Source organism: Lycorma delicatula, chromosome 8 (assembly GCF_047948215.1).
Source record: "Lycorma delicatula isolate Av1 chromosome 8, ASM4794821v1, whole genome shotgun sequence".
Taxonomy (NCBI): Eukaryota; Metazoa; Arthropoda; class Insecta; order Hemiptera; family Fulgoridae; genus Lycorma; species Lycorma delicatula.
Window position 1 is genome coordinate 121,719,396 of NC_134462.1, and position 17,120 is coordinate 121,736,515.

The 17,120-nt window shown below is 33.6% G+C and overlaps 1 protein-coding gene across 3 annotated transcripts in view; it reads right to left on the reverse strand.

The window, feature by feature from the left end:
- Positions 1–15,546: 15,546 nt before the first annotated feature.
- Positions 15,547–17,120, reverse strand: part of LOC142329559 (transketolase-like protein 2) — a 91,474-nt gene continuing 89,900 nt past the window's right edge. For all 3 annotated transcript variants that reach the window (XM_075374230.1, XM_075374232.1, XM_075374231.1), the window contains exon 11: positions 15,547–15,836. In XM_075374230.1, the coding sequence (XP_075230345.1) occupies positions 15,664–15,836 (173 nt within the window). In that variant the 3' untranslated portion in view covers positions 15,547–15,663. The remainder of the gene's footprint in view (positions 15,837–17,120) is intronic.

A 17,120-nucleotide genomic window follows, 5' to 3' on the forward strand; every position in this document is an offset into this window, starting at 1 on the left:
TCTTATTCTACCCTTAATGCATCTTCTTTTTTTACACTATATTTTTCTACCTCTTTATTATTCTTTATCTTAATATATTTTATCACTATTAAGAAGACGCAAAAAAAAAATTTTTTCCATCATGCAATTGTTCAATGTTTGCTGGTTCTGTTGATGTAAAACACGCATGAGATATTTTGTAATTAATTTTTACAAAATCAAATAATCTTTGAACGAGTTAACCAATTTTTCTAACTTTTAAAAAAATATATGATAATTTACAATAGTTATGTTGGTATTACCATCAAATGTAAACAAATAACATGTGATCTTTATAGAGTGTATTTCTAGTCTAATATGCTACGAACTAAAATATTTAAGTGAGTGTGCTTTTGTGATACTTTTTTTATAATTATTGCTTCCAAACATGCCTCGTTTCAGTAGTAGACAAACTAAAAGTCGTAAAGAAATCAGTCTGCAAAAAACTGTAAAAAATATTGATGAATCACCATCGATGTTGCAAATAAGGATAAATCTGTGTAATAGACATCTAGTTCTAAAAAATTAAAAAAGGGACTACGATAAATGTTCGTTGGAATATAATGATGTTTATGAACTCTGAGATGTATGTAAACTGTCTAGTATTCTTGTAAATAATTCAATACATAAAAACTATAAAGCTAATGGGTTGAAAATAAGATCTACAAATATGTATGTTGATGTAGTAACTCAGCTTGAAAGTTCTTTCCCCCATTGCAATTTTTTTTTTTAATTTTACAACTGTTTGAAAATTACAAATTTAAGTGATAAATTTTTAGCGATTAATATTAGGTTAGTGTATGAGCGAAAGTGTGTAAGAAGAGAAAGAGCTGGTCAAATCCTGTGGAATTTTGAATCCTCTGCAACTACCATCTAAATTTAAGAATTACGTTCTTGTAAATTCTAATCTTGTAATAGGATAGGAAATTCTAAGTAAGGCCTTTGAGAAAGTTTCATAGGATTATATGACGGAAGCTGTGGGAAGAACCTGTTTTAGAAAATGAAATTCAGTTGAGGCTACCTGCATGAATGGTAGCGTCTCAGACTTTCATCTGGAAGGTCCCAGGTTCAAATCCCGGTTAGGCATGGTATTTTCACATGCTAATTGTCATTCATCTCATCCTGTGAAGCAATACTCAATGGTGGTCCCAGCGGTTAAAAGAAAACAAAACACCTTTGAGATCTATCAGTAACTTTTGATGGTACCTGACAAAACCGTGGTTGTAAGTTGATGAATGGAATAGTTTCTTGAACAATTATTGACTCCGAGAAAGTTTTGGATGTTCATGTAATGACAAAATACTGTAATTGTGTTAATAAAGATTAGTGTCTGTAATTAATTCATCCTGTTTGAAAAATTACGAAGACCTCAGCTAAGGAATGGAAGTAAAAGGTGTTAATGAATTATTTAGAAGATCTGTTAATAAATATGTTCATTTTGTTAATTGTTTAGGGAATGGTGATACCAAGAGCTATTTATCAGTTTATCAGAATCCATATAGTAATATTGAAATAAAAAAATTGGAATGTACCAAAGCAAAAGGCTTTATAGATTAAAATTAGTATGAGAGGGAAACATCTGATGGTCTACCCCTTAATGGCCTATTTGTGGTCTTCAGTCATTTGACTGGTTTGATGCAGCTCTCCAAGATTCCCTATCCAGTGCCAGTCGTTTCATTTCTTTGTACCCCCCACACCCTACATCCATAACAATTTGTTTTACATATTCCAAACGTTGCCTGCCTGCACAATTTTTTCCTTCTATCTGTCCCTCCAATATTAAAGCGACTATTCCAGGATGCCTTAAATTGTGGCCTATAAGTCTGCCTCTTCTTTTAACTATATTTTTTTCAAATGCTTCTTTCTTCATCTATTTGCCGCAGCACCTCTTCATTTGTCATTTTATCCACCCATCTGATTTTTATCATTCTCCTGTAGCACCGCATTTCAAAAGCGTCTAATCTTTTCTGCTCAGGTACTCCAATTGTCCAAGTTTTACTTCCATATAAAGCGACACTCCAAACATACACTTTCAAAAATATTTTCCTGACATTTAAATTAATTTTTGATGTAAACAAATTATATTTCTTAACTGCTATGTAAAGATTAAAAATTAATGGTGATAGGGAACATCCTTGTCAGACTCCCTTTCTTATTATGGCATCATTCTTATGTTCTTCAAGTATTACTGTTGCTGTTTGGTTCCTGTAAATATTAACAATCGTTCTTTTATCTTTGTATTTGACCCTAATTTTTTTAAAATGCTGAAAATTTTATTCCAGTCTATGTTATCGAATGCCTTTTCTAGTTCTACAAATGCCAAGCATGTTGGTTTGTTTTTCTTTAATCTTCCTTCTACTATTAATGTGAGCCATAAACTTGCTTCCCTTGTCCCAACACTTTTCCTGAAACCAAACTGGTCTTCTCCTACCACTTCTTCCACTCTCCTCTCAACTCTTCTGTACAGAATTCTTGTTAAGATTTTTGATACGTGGCTAGTTAAGCTAATTGTTCTGTATTCTTCACATTTATCTGATCCTGCTTTCTTTGGTGTCATGACTATAACACTTTTTGAAGTCTGATGGAACTTCCCCTTTTTCTTAAATATTACATACCAGTTTGTATAATCTATCAATTGCTTCCTCACCTGCACTGTGCAGTAATTCTACAGTTATTCCTTCTATTCAGGAGCCTTTCTGCCATTCAAATCTTTTAATGCTATCTTAAATTCATATCTCAGTATTGTTTCCCCCCTTTCATCCTCTTCTTCCTATATAACATCATTTTCTAATTAATTTCTTCTGTATAACTGTTCAATATATTTCACCCACCTATCGACTTTTCATTTCATATTATATATCGGTGTACCATCTTTGTTTAACACATTATTAGATATTAATTTATGCAAAATTTTCCTTAACTTTCCTGTATGCTCCATCTATTTTACCAATGTTCATTTCTCTTTCCACTTCTGTATATTTTTCTTTAATCCAATCTTCTTTCGCTAGTTTACACTTCCTGTTTATAATATTTCTTAATTGTCAATAGTTCCTTTTACTTTCTTCATCATTATTATTCTTATATTTCTACATTTATCCATCAGCTGCAATATATCATCTGAAATCAAAGGTTTTTTACCAGTTCTCTTTGTTTTGCCTAAATTTGCTTCGGCTGATTTAAGAACTTCTTTTTTAACATTCTTACATTCTTCTTCTACATCTTCTGCCTTATCTTTTTTACTCAGATATCTTGCGATGTCCTCCTCAAAAATCTTCTTTACCTCCTTTTCCTCAAGCTTCTCTAAATTCCACCGATTTATCTGACACTTTTTCTTCAGCGTTTTAAACACCAATCTGTATTTCATTATCACTAAATTATAGTCGCTATCAATGTCTGCTCCAGGGTAAGTTTCGCAGTTGACGAGTTGATTTCTAAAGCTTTGTTTAACCATATAACCATATAATTTATCCATTAAACCATTTAACCATATAATCTATCTGATATTTGTTTTACTATTATTAAAACATTGATTATTCTTAATTATTAATCTAAACTTTAATTACTTGTAATTTTTTTTAAACAAATAATTCTATATTCTGTGATGTTCTGATCATGGTTTTATCACGATATCCCTTTATAAATTGGGCAAATGCAAGGGCAATTTTTCTTTTACATTAAATAGCACACCGACCTATTCCTGACGTAATCAATATAATGTGTTATGTATATATATCAGAAAAAAATAAAATTAACTGATTAATTTATTTTTAAGTTTCTGAGCTGCTTGCCCTACATTCTTCTGAAAGGGACTTACAAATTGCTTGTTTTTTTTATTTTGAATGCATAAATCTAGCATGTAACGCACGGGAATGTAATAAAATGAGCTATACATTAATATTAATTAGTTAATATGTAGAAAATGTAGTAATAAACATAGTAAAAAATCTGATGTGGACACCACATAACTTCCCCTTGCATGTCTATTAAATTTTTATAAGTACGCCACATACACACATTTTAAAATTATTCTACTATATCCTGCATAATTATTGTCCTGCATTATTATGATCCTGCATAATGTTTAAAAAAAAATTGTTTCTTGAAGCAAGTTATTTCTAATTCTGAAAGAAAGTAAATATAGTGACCTTTTTCAGTATAAGGCACCTAAGATTCATATTACTGTAGCTAATGAGGAGAAGGCATGGCCTTCGAGACAACGATTTGAACCATATTGCGTGTGTGAATAATACACTATTTATGTGTCTTCATCACAAAATACTAACACGCAATATTCAATTATACTCAAGAAAAATTTCCTTATTAGTTTATATATTAATTTCACGTCGCTCAAGTAGATATGTGGTGTAATTGAGAACGTGTCGTATCTATAAACATATTTCTTTTTTAAATTTTTTATTTTTAGTTTAAATATATTAATTTATTAATTAAAAATTTTTTAATTAAGATGAAAAGTTCATAAAATTATATTTTGCTAACTTGTGATCTTTTTTTGTATTTTTTTTGTATTGTTATTATTGAAATATTATTTATTGTTAATTTTTTTTTACAATCAGAAGTTAATAATTTAATAAATCAACATATTTAAATTAAAAATAAATAAGTCAACAAATTTAGATTTAAAAAAAAAGTTAAAAAATAAATGAATATGAAGTCGATTTGAACCAATGTGCCTTCCCCACAAATATAAAGATGTAAGATCCAAATATTTCATTAATTAAAATTTTATTTGGCTATAACTGGAACCAATGAAAATAAATACCACTTATGATATATCACTGAAAAGCTCTTAACTGAAGTTAAGAAAAAGTTCAAAATCTGATACCTTGCAGTATCAGCTGGCTTTTTCCATGAGTATATTCTTCTATTATGATTTTTAAACTGGGTGTTGGCAATTACTAAATTATACTTTGTGCAAAACTCTATAAGTCGGTCCCCTCTTTCATTCGTTTTGCCCAGCTCGTATTCACCCACTATATCTCCTTCCTTGCCTTTTCCAATGCTTGCATTCCAATCTCCAACTATTATCAAATTTTCATCTCCTTTTATGTGTTTAATTGCTTTGTCAATTTCTTCGTATTCACACTCTACCTCATCATCATCATGGGTGCTTGAAGGCATATAGACGTTGACAATCGTTGTCAGTTTAGGTTTCCATTTTATCCTTATTACAATGATTCTGTCGCTATGCATTTTGAAATATTCTACTTTCTTCCCTAGCTTCTTGTTCATTACAAAACCTCCTGCCTGCCTGCCCATTATTTGATGCTGAATTAATATTCTATAATCACCTGACCAAAAGTCATTTTCCTCTTCCCACCGAACCTCGCTAATTCCTATTACATCTACATTTTTACTTATCCTTTCCATTTCCCTCTTTAAATTTTCTAACCTATCAGCCTTTTTTAGACTTCTAACAATCCATGCTCTGGCTTGTAGAATGTTATTTTTTTAATTTTCTAGTGACCCCTTCCTTAGTAGTCCCAACCCGGAGATCCAAATGGGGGACTAGTTTACCTCCAGAATATTTTACCAAGGAAGGCATTTTCATATAACAATGATGGAGGCATCATTGTTATATGAAAATGCAGAGAGCTACATGATCTTCAAAAAAAGCAGCTGTAGTTTTCCATTGCTTTCAACTGCGCAGTACTCAGAGGATTGAGTGATGTTGATATGGCCGTTTAATGTGTGAGGAAGTAGTCCTCTGGATAGGATAGGACACACGAGTACCTGATGAAAAGAGGACATACCCCTATGCACATGATGCAACTGCCGCATAACTGTGCGCCACATACTCGTGGATTGCATATGTTATGCGGCATTGCATCGTAAATTTAAACTACCCAGAAACATCTGTGGTGTCTTGTGCAATGATAATGAAGTTTTAAACCGGATGTTTCTGTTTTTACGTAGTGTAGGGTTAACACAAAAAATTTAATATAAAAATTTAATTTCTACGGTACTGTGTTTTGTTTTTGTTATCCGAGTAGGGAGCCTTTTACACTCCCTATCGGAATTTGTCAAATTTTATTTTTTTTTTGTTTTTTATTTTTTGCTTTTATGTTATAAAAATTTCATTTGTGATATTATTGTAAGTCTTTAAACATAATAGTTTTAAGTTATATTTCCCTTTTTTAATTTAGTTTTAATTTTTTATTATATATTTTATATTAGTTTTAAGTTTTATTTATTTTTACTATTTTAGTTTTTAACCTAGCTTTATGTTAGTGTTTTTATTTTTTTTAGCTTTCTTATATTGTTTTAGTGCTTTTGTTATGTGAGAATGGGTCTTTCACCCATCTCGAATTTTGTTAAATTGTATTTGCTTTTATTTTTATTTTTTTACCTGTGATATTAGTTTTAAGTTTTACTTTTATCTACTAGTTTAAATTACTTTTATTTATTTATTTTTTTCTTAAAAAAAAAGTCCGGGCGATGATAACATGCAGATATTTTTCGCCCTCAAAAAAAAACAAAACTGCAATTTACTTGTAATGCAGGTTTTCAGTAAATAACAGAGTTATTGTAGCTATAGTTATCCAAGGGCTTGCTAGATAAAGACATATCTAAGTAGAGAGTATAATTTTATAATAACCCTTAAGTTATATGGGTTTTCACAATTAAAATTTTTTTTTCATTCTGTCACTAACTATTTATTCATTATATCTTTCTATTTTTATTTAGTTATCAGGGTAAAGACTAACTTGCATCTAATGTTCTAAAATTAACTGTTGTACAATGCTTCAGTATTGAGGTTAAATCGTTTTTTTCCTCAGAAGTAAACTACCAAATAATAATAGGGAGTGCTAGCAATAATAGACAAATAAAATGAATAATTCAAAATTAATATCAGTCACATTAGCCTAGTCCATTTCATAATTTGAAATTTGCTTTTATAAAAGTTATCAGTTTTTGAAAGTAAATAAAATTGTTGCATATTTATATCTATGTCAGTTATAGTGTTAGGAATAAGAAATTTGAAAGCAAAGTCCATGATCTCACTGTAACAGAATTTTTTTGTGTACCTTAGTGTTGAATATCACTGTATTCCCCTTTTAAAGTAATTTTCTTCAGTACTACACATTGATCAGCACCTAGGCCGCCTTTAAAAACAGCTTTGGAACTGATTTTGCAGAATTGTTTACAGAGTTGTTGTCTTGCTCTTGTATTCAGTCTCATCAAAATGCATCACTTTCAGTGTTGTTCCCTTATCTTACGAAAAGAAAAAGGTCACACAGGGCCAGATTAACTGTATAAAAGTTGTCTTACACAATTTTTTTTCTCACTATAAACTCTCATTGTGCAGGTACAGGTGTGTTGCCATGATGCAAGATCTCATGAGTTGCTGATAAAAAGTTTGACTTTCATGTAATTTTTTCATTTAGCCATTCACCATGTGCTTAGTTGCTCAGAATTTGTTGTTAAGGATTACTTTAATACCAAAATAAAAAGTTATTAGCACTTATTACTCTTGATTTGGGCTCGGCTGCATAATGTTTTTTTATGTGTGAAGAATAGACTCATACTATGTGCACCACCTCGTTGCTTCATTTCAGGGTTAATAATTGAAGAAACTCATCAATTGAGGACAATTTTTGATCCTTCAGTCTAATTTTTATACTTAGCAATTTTTAAAGTAGTAATAATTGTTTTTTAATCACCTACATTTATCACAGACTTTTTTTTAGTGTTAGAAAGGAGATTAAGTGCTTATTTGTAATAGGAGGACTGTTACATGAGCTTTCCAATGAAGGTGCATCAAGGCAATTCGAATACTTCTTAGAGGAGTTGATACTACCACTGATGGTCAATTCAGCTCAGAGAGGAGATAGAGAATGCCATGTAGTTGTTTTACTTGATGATGATACTGTTGATTAGGATGAAGAGTACCCACCACAAATGGGAGAGGAATACTCACAAAGTAAGTGGTTTTGTTGTATTCTCAATTACAATATGCGATTAGATTTTTTAACAATAGTTGTTAGGCCTAAAAATATGGTTTTACTTTTGTGTTAAAAAAATAACAGTAAATACAAATGAGGGTAACTTTTGAAATAAGATGCACACATATTGCTGGCAAAAAGTTAGTGTTTTCATCCAATTTTTTTTTTATATAGCTTATAAAAAAAAACTTTTTTTTTACATTTTCTTTAAAAAAAAATTTATATATATATATATGTAAAATTTTTATTATGTAATGTATATTTAATCCGTTTCATTTTGTTTAGGAGATTTCTCTGCCAGTTTCATTATTGTTAGTTTTTTTCTAAAATAGACCCAATATCCCTGAGCTGCCTCTTTACCTCTGATCATCTTTCATCATACCGATGACAGACATGTAAAATGTGAAAGGTATCATCTAATATGCCATACCACGGACACAGACACAAATCAGCCAGGCAGAAACAAACAAACTACCCCTAGAACCACCATGGCTTTAACAATTTATTTATAACAAGTTAAAAAGCTAAGAATAAAATATGCAGTAGTTTTATAGGCACATATAAACTAACTTCTTTTTAAATTTTATCACTTAGGTTTACCCTTAGGCCATAATTTCTTCTTTCTTTTCCATCTTCCTATAGGCCTCGATGTTGAACTCCAGAATGTCTGAGGCCTCGGAAATGGATTCTTCTGATCCTCTGCAGTAAATCAGGGAGGATCTCCTGCTACCAACATAAGACCACACCATCGGAACCAATGGCAGTGTATCAGAGTTTTGACTTGATGCACTCCCCTCTAGAATATGTGGCAGCAGAAAAGCTCACTTTCTTGTTTAAAGGTCTACATGCTTTCAAAGGCTTCAATGATGGTCTTTCAAAATTGTATAATTCTGGCTTCTCAGATTCCTGAATGGGGATTTTCTCTAACTGAACTTTGATTTGCGTTGTATTTGACTCATATTTTCTGTGAGCTTTCGCTTCATTTGGCCTCACTTTAGAACTGCTCGAAAGCCCAATCCTTGATGGAGAAAATATTTTGTTTCTGTAACATCTGCTACCTTCTGCAGCGGTTTATGACTCATTTCTTTAACTGGTTTATATTTTAATTTCTCATTAATGATGGATTCGACCATCTTGAATAATGCCGTGACGAATGTATGTCTTGACAGTTTCAACGAACAGCCCAATAGCAGTCCTCCTTGTTTCTTTTACAGGTTCTCCAGCAGCTTTCTAGGTGACTCGAACTATCACGAAAGGACTGACTTTCGAGAAATCCCCTTATTTTCGATTGATCACCAAATATTTTGGAACGTTCTATTACTCTTAGGTCAAAAATTAGTTCGATCCCTCTTATATCTTCTTAACGACTATACTTTTCCTTCGGTTCGCTTTCGAAGTCAAAAGCTCTCCAAGACGAGGGTTTTTACGAAGACCCTCTGCAACGGAAGATGTGAAAGTTGAAGAATTCGTACAACCTATGTTAAGCAGTCAACAAGTCACACAATGTGGGCGGAAAGACGGTTGTGTGTGCCTTGGATCATTGATCCTGTTTAGGTTCCTCAATCAGCCGCCTCCCACAGATTTAACTCTGGCCGGGGAGTGAGGTACTGCCTGACCCTACGACACCGACATCCCACGACTTGCACGCAGCAGTAATGGCTCCGACACTCTTACCCAAGGGACAATACCTTCCAAGACCCGAAGTGACTGACTCACTCTGGGTGGAGCAAGACTTCTGCGGAGCAAGCTTGCAGCAGCCCACCCTCAACTCGGCTCCACAATTGGGAAGAGGGATGCACTCCGCCCAGCAGTGGAAAAAACAGATCACGGTCAACAGCGAACACGAGAAGCACAACTGCAACCAGTTCGAGACCGCCAATTCCGTACTGCACAAGGGAGTTCCTGAGAAAAACCTTTTCCCCGTTGGCGAAAGTACCGAACGTACAGCTTTCCTTCCCACTACACAGAACTGCAGAAGACTTTACACTATACAAATACACTACATCAAGAATATTACACAAATTACCAACATATTATCCTTACCCAACATCCTACACTACTTCTTCTTACACTTATACTCGGTGGTGTTGCGGCACCTTACGAAACGCAACCGTAACCCAAGTTGGAAACTGTCGTGCTGATAGGCGCTTTGATGTTTACTATGTTTGTCGTGTATGGATCTATGTAGTGAGTCTCGAACGATATCCTCTTGGCACCTGGACGAACCTAGTTTTATTTATCTTTAGCTCCAGTACGCGTGCGCTCTGTTGGAGTGATTCATTATATCGCCGCTACTAGTGGGAACTGTACGTCATCCCAATTAAAATTGTTGTGTAGTTATTGCAACATTGAAAAACCTACAAAAACGGGAATTTGAAAAGAATTCTACAATGTTTCCTTTCAAGGATTTAGATAGTAATGACAAGAAACGTTACATCAGAGGGGGGTGAAATTTTCCTATGTAAGGTTCCTTGTAGTGACATACAGCAGGAAGGTTATTTCTCGGTAAATTTTCTCCCTTCCTGATAAATAAATCTATTGTAATAGCTTGCAGATCTCCAAAAGCTCAGGAGTGGTGCCCTTTTTATTGAACTATATAATGAGGAACAATGCTGAAAGCTGCTAGCTCTTAAGTAGGGAAAACGGAATGTCAGTGGAGTGCCGTAAGAGGCTGAATTTCAGCAAGGGAGTAGTTATATTTTGCCGTGACTTGGCTGACGTGGAGTTATCTGAAATTACAGATGAGTTTTCACCGCAAGTTGTACCAAGATTTCAAGAATGCTCCGCTTACAAAGAAAGCTGTTTTGAAAATCTTTACTGAACAGAAAGTTCCCTATCCTGTGGCTCGACAGGAATACAGAAAATTCCTCAGCACGAGGAATTCTGTATCACCTTTATTATTTTTTTTTAACCTCTGGGACCACCGTTAGGTATTGCTTCAGAGGATGAGATAAATGGTGAAAATGCCATGCCTGACCAGGATTCGAAGCCTGGACCTCCGGATGAAAGACCGAGACGCTACCACTCGCGCCACGGAAGCCAGCAAATGGTTGCTTATCCTAATAACTTAGTGAACAATTTTTTTTAAATAAAAGTATATCATGTATACATATTTTTTTTGTTTGCATTACATGGTTGTGGCTGAGCAACTTAAATGACAACTCTGAAGAACTAAAAGGAGCAACAAAGCAGTAAAGAAGCGTGCCAAGAATTTTTTTTTTGTCTTCAGTCATTTGACTGGTTTGATGCAGCTCTCCAAGATTCCCTATCTAGTGCTAGTCGTTTCATTTCAGTATACCCTCTACATCCTACATCCCTAACAATTTGTTTTACATATTCCAAACGTGGCCTGCCTACACAATTTTTCCCTTCTACCTGTCCTTCCAAAATTAAAGCGACTATTCCAGGATGCCTTAGTATGTGGCCTATAAGTCTGTCTCTTCTTTTAAGTATATTTTTCCAAATGCTTCTTTCTTCATCTATTTGCCGCAATACCTCCTCATTTGTTACTTTATCCACCCATCTGATTTTTAACATTCTCCTATAGCACCACATTTCAAAAGCTTCTAACCTTTTTTTCTCAGATACTCCGATTGTCCAAGTTTCACTTCCATATAAAGCGACACTCCAAACATACACTTTCAAAAATCTTTTCCTGACATTTAAATTAATTTTTAATTTGCCAAGAAACGTGCCAAGAAATGTGTTGAAAATGACAGGCTCATTTTTTAACATTTATTATAAAGTGGCAATTTATAATACTGTTTATAAATAAAATTCAAAATTTTCTAACTTTGCTTTGTTTGATTAAACTTGTCTTACATCATTTTGTTCAGAATAATTCTCTACAAGTTTTGTTTAAAAGTTTTATGTCTTTATTAACCATTTAACAAAGCTATTGTTTATCAAACATAAAAAACTAAAAATGTTTTTACCTCAAAAAACCCCTAAAATAGGTTTGTTACCTCAATTTATTGGTTTCCACACCAGATTTCTCAAAAACTGCTGTGAGTACTGTTCTGCAACTTATTTTATTCAATTTTTCAGGTCAAAAACCATAAAAAATCACCAATTCTGCTTCTAAATTAATGTCCTAAAAATTTCAACACAATCTCATTTCACCGGAGTAGTTAAAATCTGAGCGAAATTTTTCACTAGCCGTTAACTCACAAACGAAGCATGTTAGGATATATGTTTATATAAATTTTTTGCATTATTTTCAGTTGTAAAATAGGTTATGAAAGTCCTGTGGGAACTTTGTGATACACTCTGTATCAGGGGGGAGAGAAATTTTAATGGAAAATTTTCATTAAAACTTTTTGATTTTAGTTATCTTCTTAAGATAACGATTCATAATTTTCATTTTCATAATAACATCTCTTATTTCAGTAGGAACATGTAAATCAATTTAAAAGTAATCGGTTTTAGATAGATTTGAGTGTCTTTGCGTTCATACATTTTGTTCATTAATGAATGTTTACTTTTAGGAGTAGCACCTGAAATTGTCTTCATCTTGAAGTTGGAAGTTAGAAATCCAATTTTAGCCATCCATCCTGCCACTCTTTCTAAAGTTTTGTTGGCCAATTGCCTCACCTACTCTACCGTATCAACTACCTTAACAACTATCACGAAGTTGTGATGAAAACGCCATTAGCTCCAGTTACAGTGGAAGTTTTAGGCTCAACAGTCCATTAAAGTCACATTCCAGAGCAGGGGGCCCACTATCAAACCTTGGGACATGCCCCCTGCTCCATGGCGACAACTACCTCCTCACCCTCTCTTGAGACTACCACCATTTCCTTACCTGTCACATACTCTTGGACTATCCTATCAGGTAGGGAGCCACCTTCCTCACCATCAAGGGTCTCAAAATTGCGTCTCAATAAACACTATTAAATGTGTTCTCTGTGTCGACCAAGTGGTATTCTTCCTGTATCTGTAACCTGCTGCCACCGCATTCATCGACTCCATTACTCTATTGATTGCTTCTATGGTTGACCTTCTTTTTCTAAATTCAAATTGGCTGTCTCAGAGGCCTCCATGCCTTTCTAGTTTGATCTCTAATCAATCGATGAGCCAGCAGGGCTTCAAAAATTTTCCCTAGTGTATTGATTAGCATTATGGGGATAGACCCATAACACTAAGAAGAGGTATACACCCTTTCTTGGGTACCAGGACCAATCTGGCCAATATCCAGCTCTGGGTAACTTTCTCTTGGTGGATAGCTCCACCAAGAGAAGACCTCTACAACACCTCTAGGAATGTCAACAGTGACGCTTCAACAAGTACCTTCATAATTTCTGCCAACACCCCGTCTGGTCCCGGTCCTTTCTGGGGTTTGCCAGCTGCGAATCCTAATTCTTCGATTGTGAACCGAGGAATCTCTTCAGCCACGATTTCTCTCCTTTTCCAACTCCAATCCTCAGGAAAGAGTTCTTGCACTACCTCGACCAATTGTACAGTCGGCAACCTCAATACTGCTTTTCCAAATCTGCCCATCGCAATGTAATATGCGTCATCTTCTAACCAATTACAAATTTCTTTCCATCTCTCCTGTTCAAGTTGTTTTCGGGCCTGCTTCCATAGTGGTATATCACTCTCATAGGTTGCTGGGTCTCCTCTTCTCCTTTGTCTCATGGCATGTTGCCAATATTTAATAAAACTCCTCCAGTTGCCTCAATTTCCGGGACAACCAATACACCAGTCTCTGTCCCTCCTTGGCACACCAATCTCCCAATATCTTCCTGCAGGTCTCTACTATTATCTCATGTAGCAGCTTAGGCTCTATACCCTCAGTGCCTTGATCTGCTTCACTAATATACCTTCTTCACTAATATACTTTGTAGTTCTGGTATCTGAGACTGCCTCAACCTCCATGGCTCCACAATACCGATTTCACGGTTTCGTCCAAGCCCAACAACCGTCTTTATACACCTATGTTTGCTGAGCATCTCCTCCTTCACGACATGCTATTGGACCTCTCTCGCCCAGACCCTTTCTCCAAGCCCTCATGTAAATATAAAATGTTGCCAGTTAGCCTTTTCAACTGCAATTTTGCCAGTTGCTGTACAATCTGCAGTGGTTACAATCTTTTCACTAGTGGCTGACTCTTGGGAGCTGTATGCTGCTACAACACCTGTTGGTGGCTCCTGCTTCTCTTCACCATTACGGGAAGCAGGAGGTTCCTACCAGTTAATAATGCTTAAGTGCAAGCCTACTTGCACTTAAGTCTTATCAGTAAAAGATAAGACAAATGAAATTAAAATTAAATCAATTCCACACCCCAGTATCCTCCGATAAAATTTAAGAACCACAACTGAGTGGTACATCAATTACAACCACTACAATGTTATCAACTAATGATAATACAATGTCTGTTAATAATATAAACAGAAATCACTGATAAAGGCTATTCTAATGGAGTGCAGTGAGGAGTTGAAGTGTGAAAATTAGAAATTATATTCTTCATTATGCATTGATTCTCTACCAATTGTTGAAGCTTTTTCAGGATATTAAAGTGCATACTGTTGATGACTGTTAATGAATCGGCAACTATCTGGTAAAATGTATGTTCATGAGATTAGTTCATTACATGATCTATACCAGGGTAAATTGGTTATAAATAAGTATGGAATAAAAAATCCTTCTCCTTCATACTATGCTTTCACAACTTCCAATATGGAAGTGTACAGAGTAAATTAGCAGAATTTAAATTGCTTTACTGCAATGATGTGCCAGGTTTGATACCTCTATAGAGATATGATAATTTTGTTGTTTCTGAATAGAGACGACAGAAGGGAAACTGATTTTTATTTTTCAAGTCTATACAAAATTGGCTTTAAATTTCTTTTCACATTGAGAAAGTAGTGCTTTTCACAACTTCTATAAAAAGAGGATCTGTATTATTTTCTGAATTTTTATTTGTCCAGGATATTTTAAAATTCGGTACTTTTTTTAAAAAAATATTGTTAGGGGAAAAGTATTAAGTTTTTAACTTTTATTGGGAGTAAAATGTTACTTGTATCAGAAAGAAACAATTTCATATTAGCTTCAAATTTTTTTCTGAATATTCTATAGAAAAAAAAAGGTTCTGAGTTATTTTCTCAATTTTATGCTTGTCAAGGATGAAAACTGGTACAAATATGTACAATTTACAATCGCAAACATAATTAAAGAAACACATGAAAGTTTCTGTTTGTAACTAAAGTTGTATCTTACTGAATGTGTTGCAATTGCATTGAAATTGTAAATCATACATGGTTGAATGAAGTTTCATAATATTTCATTCTTGAAAAGTAAAAACCAAGAAAATAAATAAAGTAATAAAGAACCCTCTTTTATAGTGGTTCATTTTCTGAAATATCTAAAGTTTTGATAGAGAATTTCATTAGTTTATTTTATATAAACATTTAATAGAAAATACTTATTACAACTTACAGATTAAATAAAGATTGAGGAAGATAATAATGATTACAATTATTTTCTACCTATATATAGACTGAATTTAAAATAAATTTTTAAACACAGTCACCTGAATGAAAAAAGGAAGAACTGAAACACCATATTGTTTAAATGAAGTAATTTATTTCATTCACACCAAGTAAAATTGGAAAAGATATACAATTTTTCAGATTATTAAAAATGTATATTTAATGATTAACTTAATTTAACTAGTTACTATTCATTTTTTAACAATCTCTTTTACTGCTTTTACTATATTGCTAGCATCAATTCCAAACATGTTAAGAAGCACCTTAGGGGGACCTGATCGTGGTACTCTTGGAACAGCTAATTTCTTCACAATAATATCTCGTTCTTCAGAGACTGCTGAAAGTACAGCTTCTCCGAGCCCTCCTGTAAATATAAAACATCTTACTTGATACATACTTTTTTAACATAATAAAAAATTTCATGCATTGTTATAATAACAATGGATTCAGTTGGTTTGATTGAATATCAAACCAACTGAATCCACTTTACACTTTAGTCTCAGTTGTCATGAAAATCCTGCAATGATGTTTGGTCATTCCATTCTTACTTGAAGAGAACCAAAACCTGCAGTTTGGGCTTGGCCAGCAACTGCAAATCAGTTTACTGATTTGTCTTCTGGCTTTCCATTTTGAAAATATTTTTCTAACTAGAAGTACAATATCAAGAATGTTTACCCACGCAAATTATGTAGAGTATACTTTATGAAGATGATAGCTGCATACAACATTTGTTGAAATTTAAAAAAAAAAAAATTATAAATAAATTATAAATATATTGCCTGTCTAGCCAGAACCTAGACCCTCAGGGCCTAGGTGAACCTTGGAGCCAAGTCAGGGGCTCCTCAGGGTCTACCCCAAGGCTGCAAAACTCATTTTGCTCACCATTCCCTTATCTGTGTTATTTTCTCAATTTTATGCTTGTCAAGGATAAAAAAGGTGCCATCCCACTGCAAAGTGGGATGGCACCTTGGACACCCAGAGCTTGCTTTGGTCACCATTTCTGTCTACCCAGAGGGCTCTGCCCCCTGGATCCCTGCACTGTTTGTTAGACTTATGATTGTGAGAATAATACTGATAAAAAACAAATAAAGTATTTTCAGGCTTTATAGAAACCTGAAAAAGAAACTAAATTACAAAAGACATAATAATAGTAACTAAGGTAACTAAAGTACACAAACCTTTGACAACAAATTTCATAACTTATTTTTTTGCCATGTAGGCAGAAATAAAATAATGAAGTAAAAGGATCCTTAATGAATATCTTTAATTTATAACTTCACCCTCCTTGGGAGAGAAGAAATAATGAATATTTTTAATATTTTAATCTTCAAGGGAGCTAGGGGCTCAGTCTATGGCTTAAAACCTTCCATAGTATAATACAAATGTATGCTGAAAAACACAGATAAAAACAAAACAAAAGTATGCCAAAAAACACGGGTAAAAATTTGGTTACAATTGATCAAGTAGCTTTTTTGTTGATCCCGAACAAACAAAATCAGTTCTTTACATAATAGTGTGGGTTTATATATATATAAACAAATATATATTATAATATGAAGGTCACCTTTTAAGTTTTTAAAAACAATCACTAGATGGCACCATTGAGATATTTGAGACTATTGTTATAAAATTTGACATTTTTATTGTT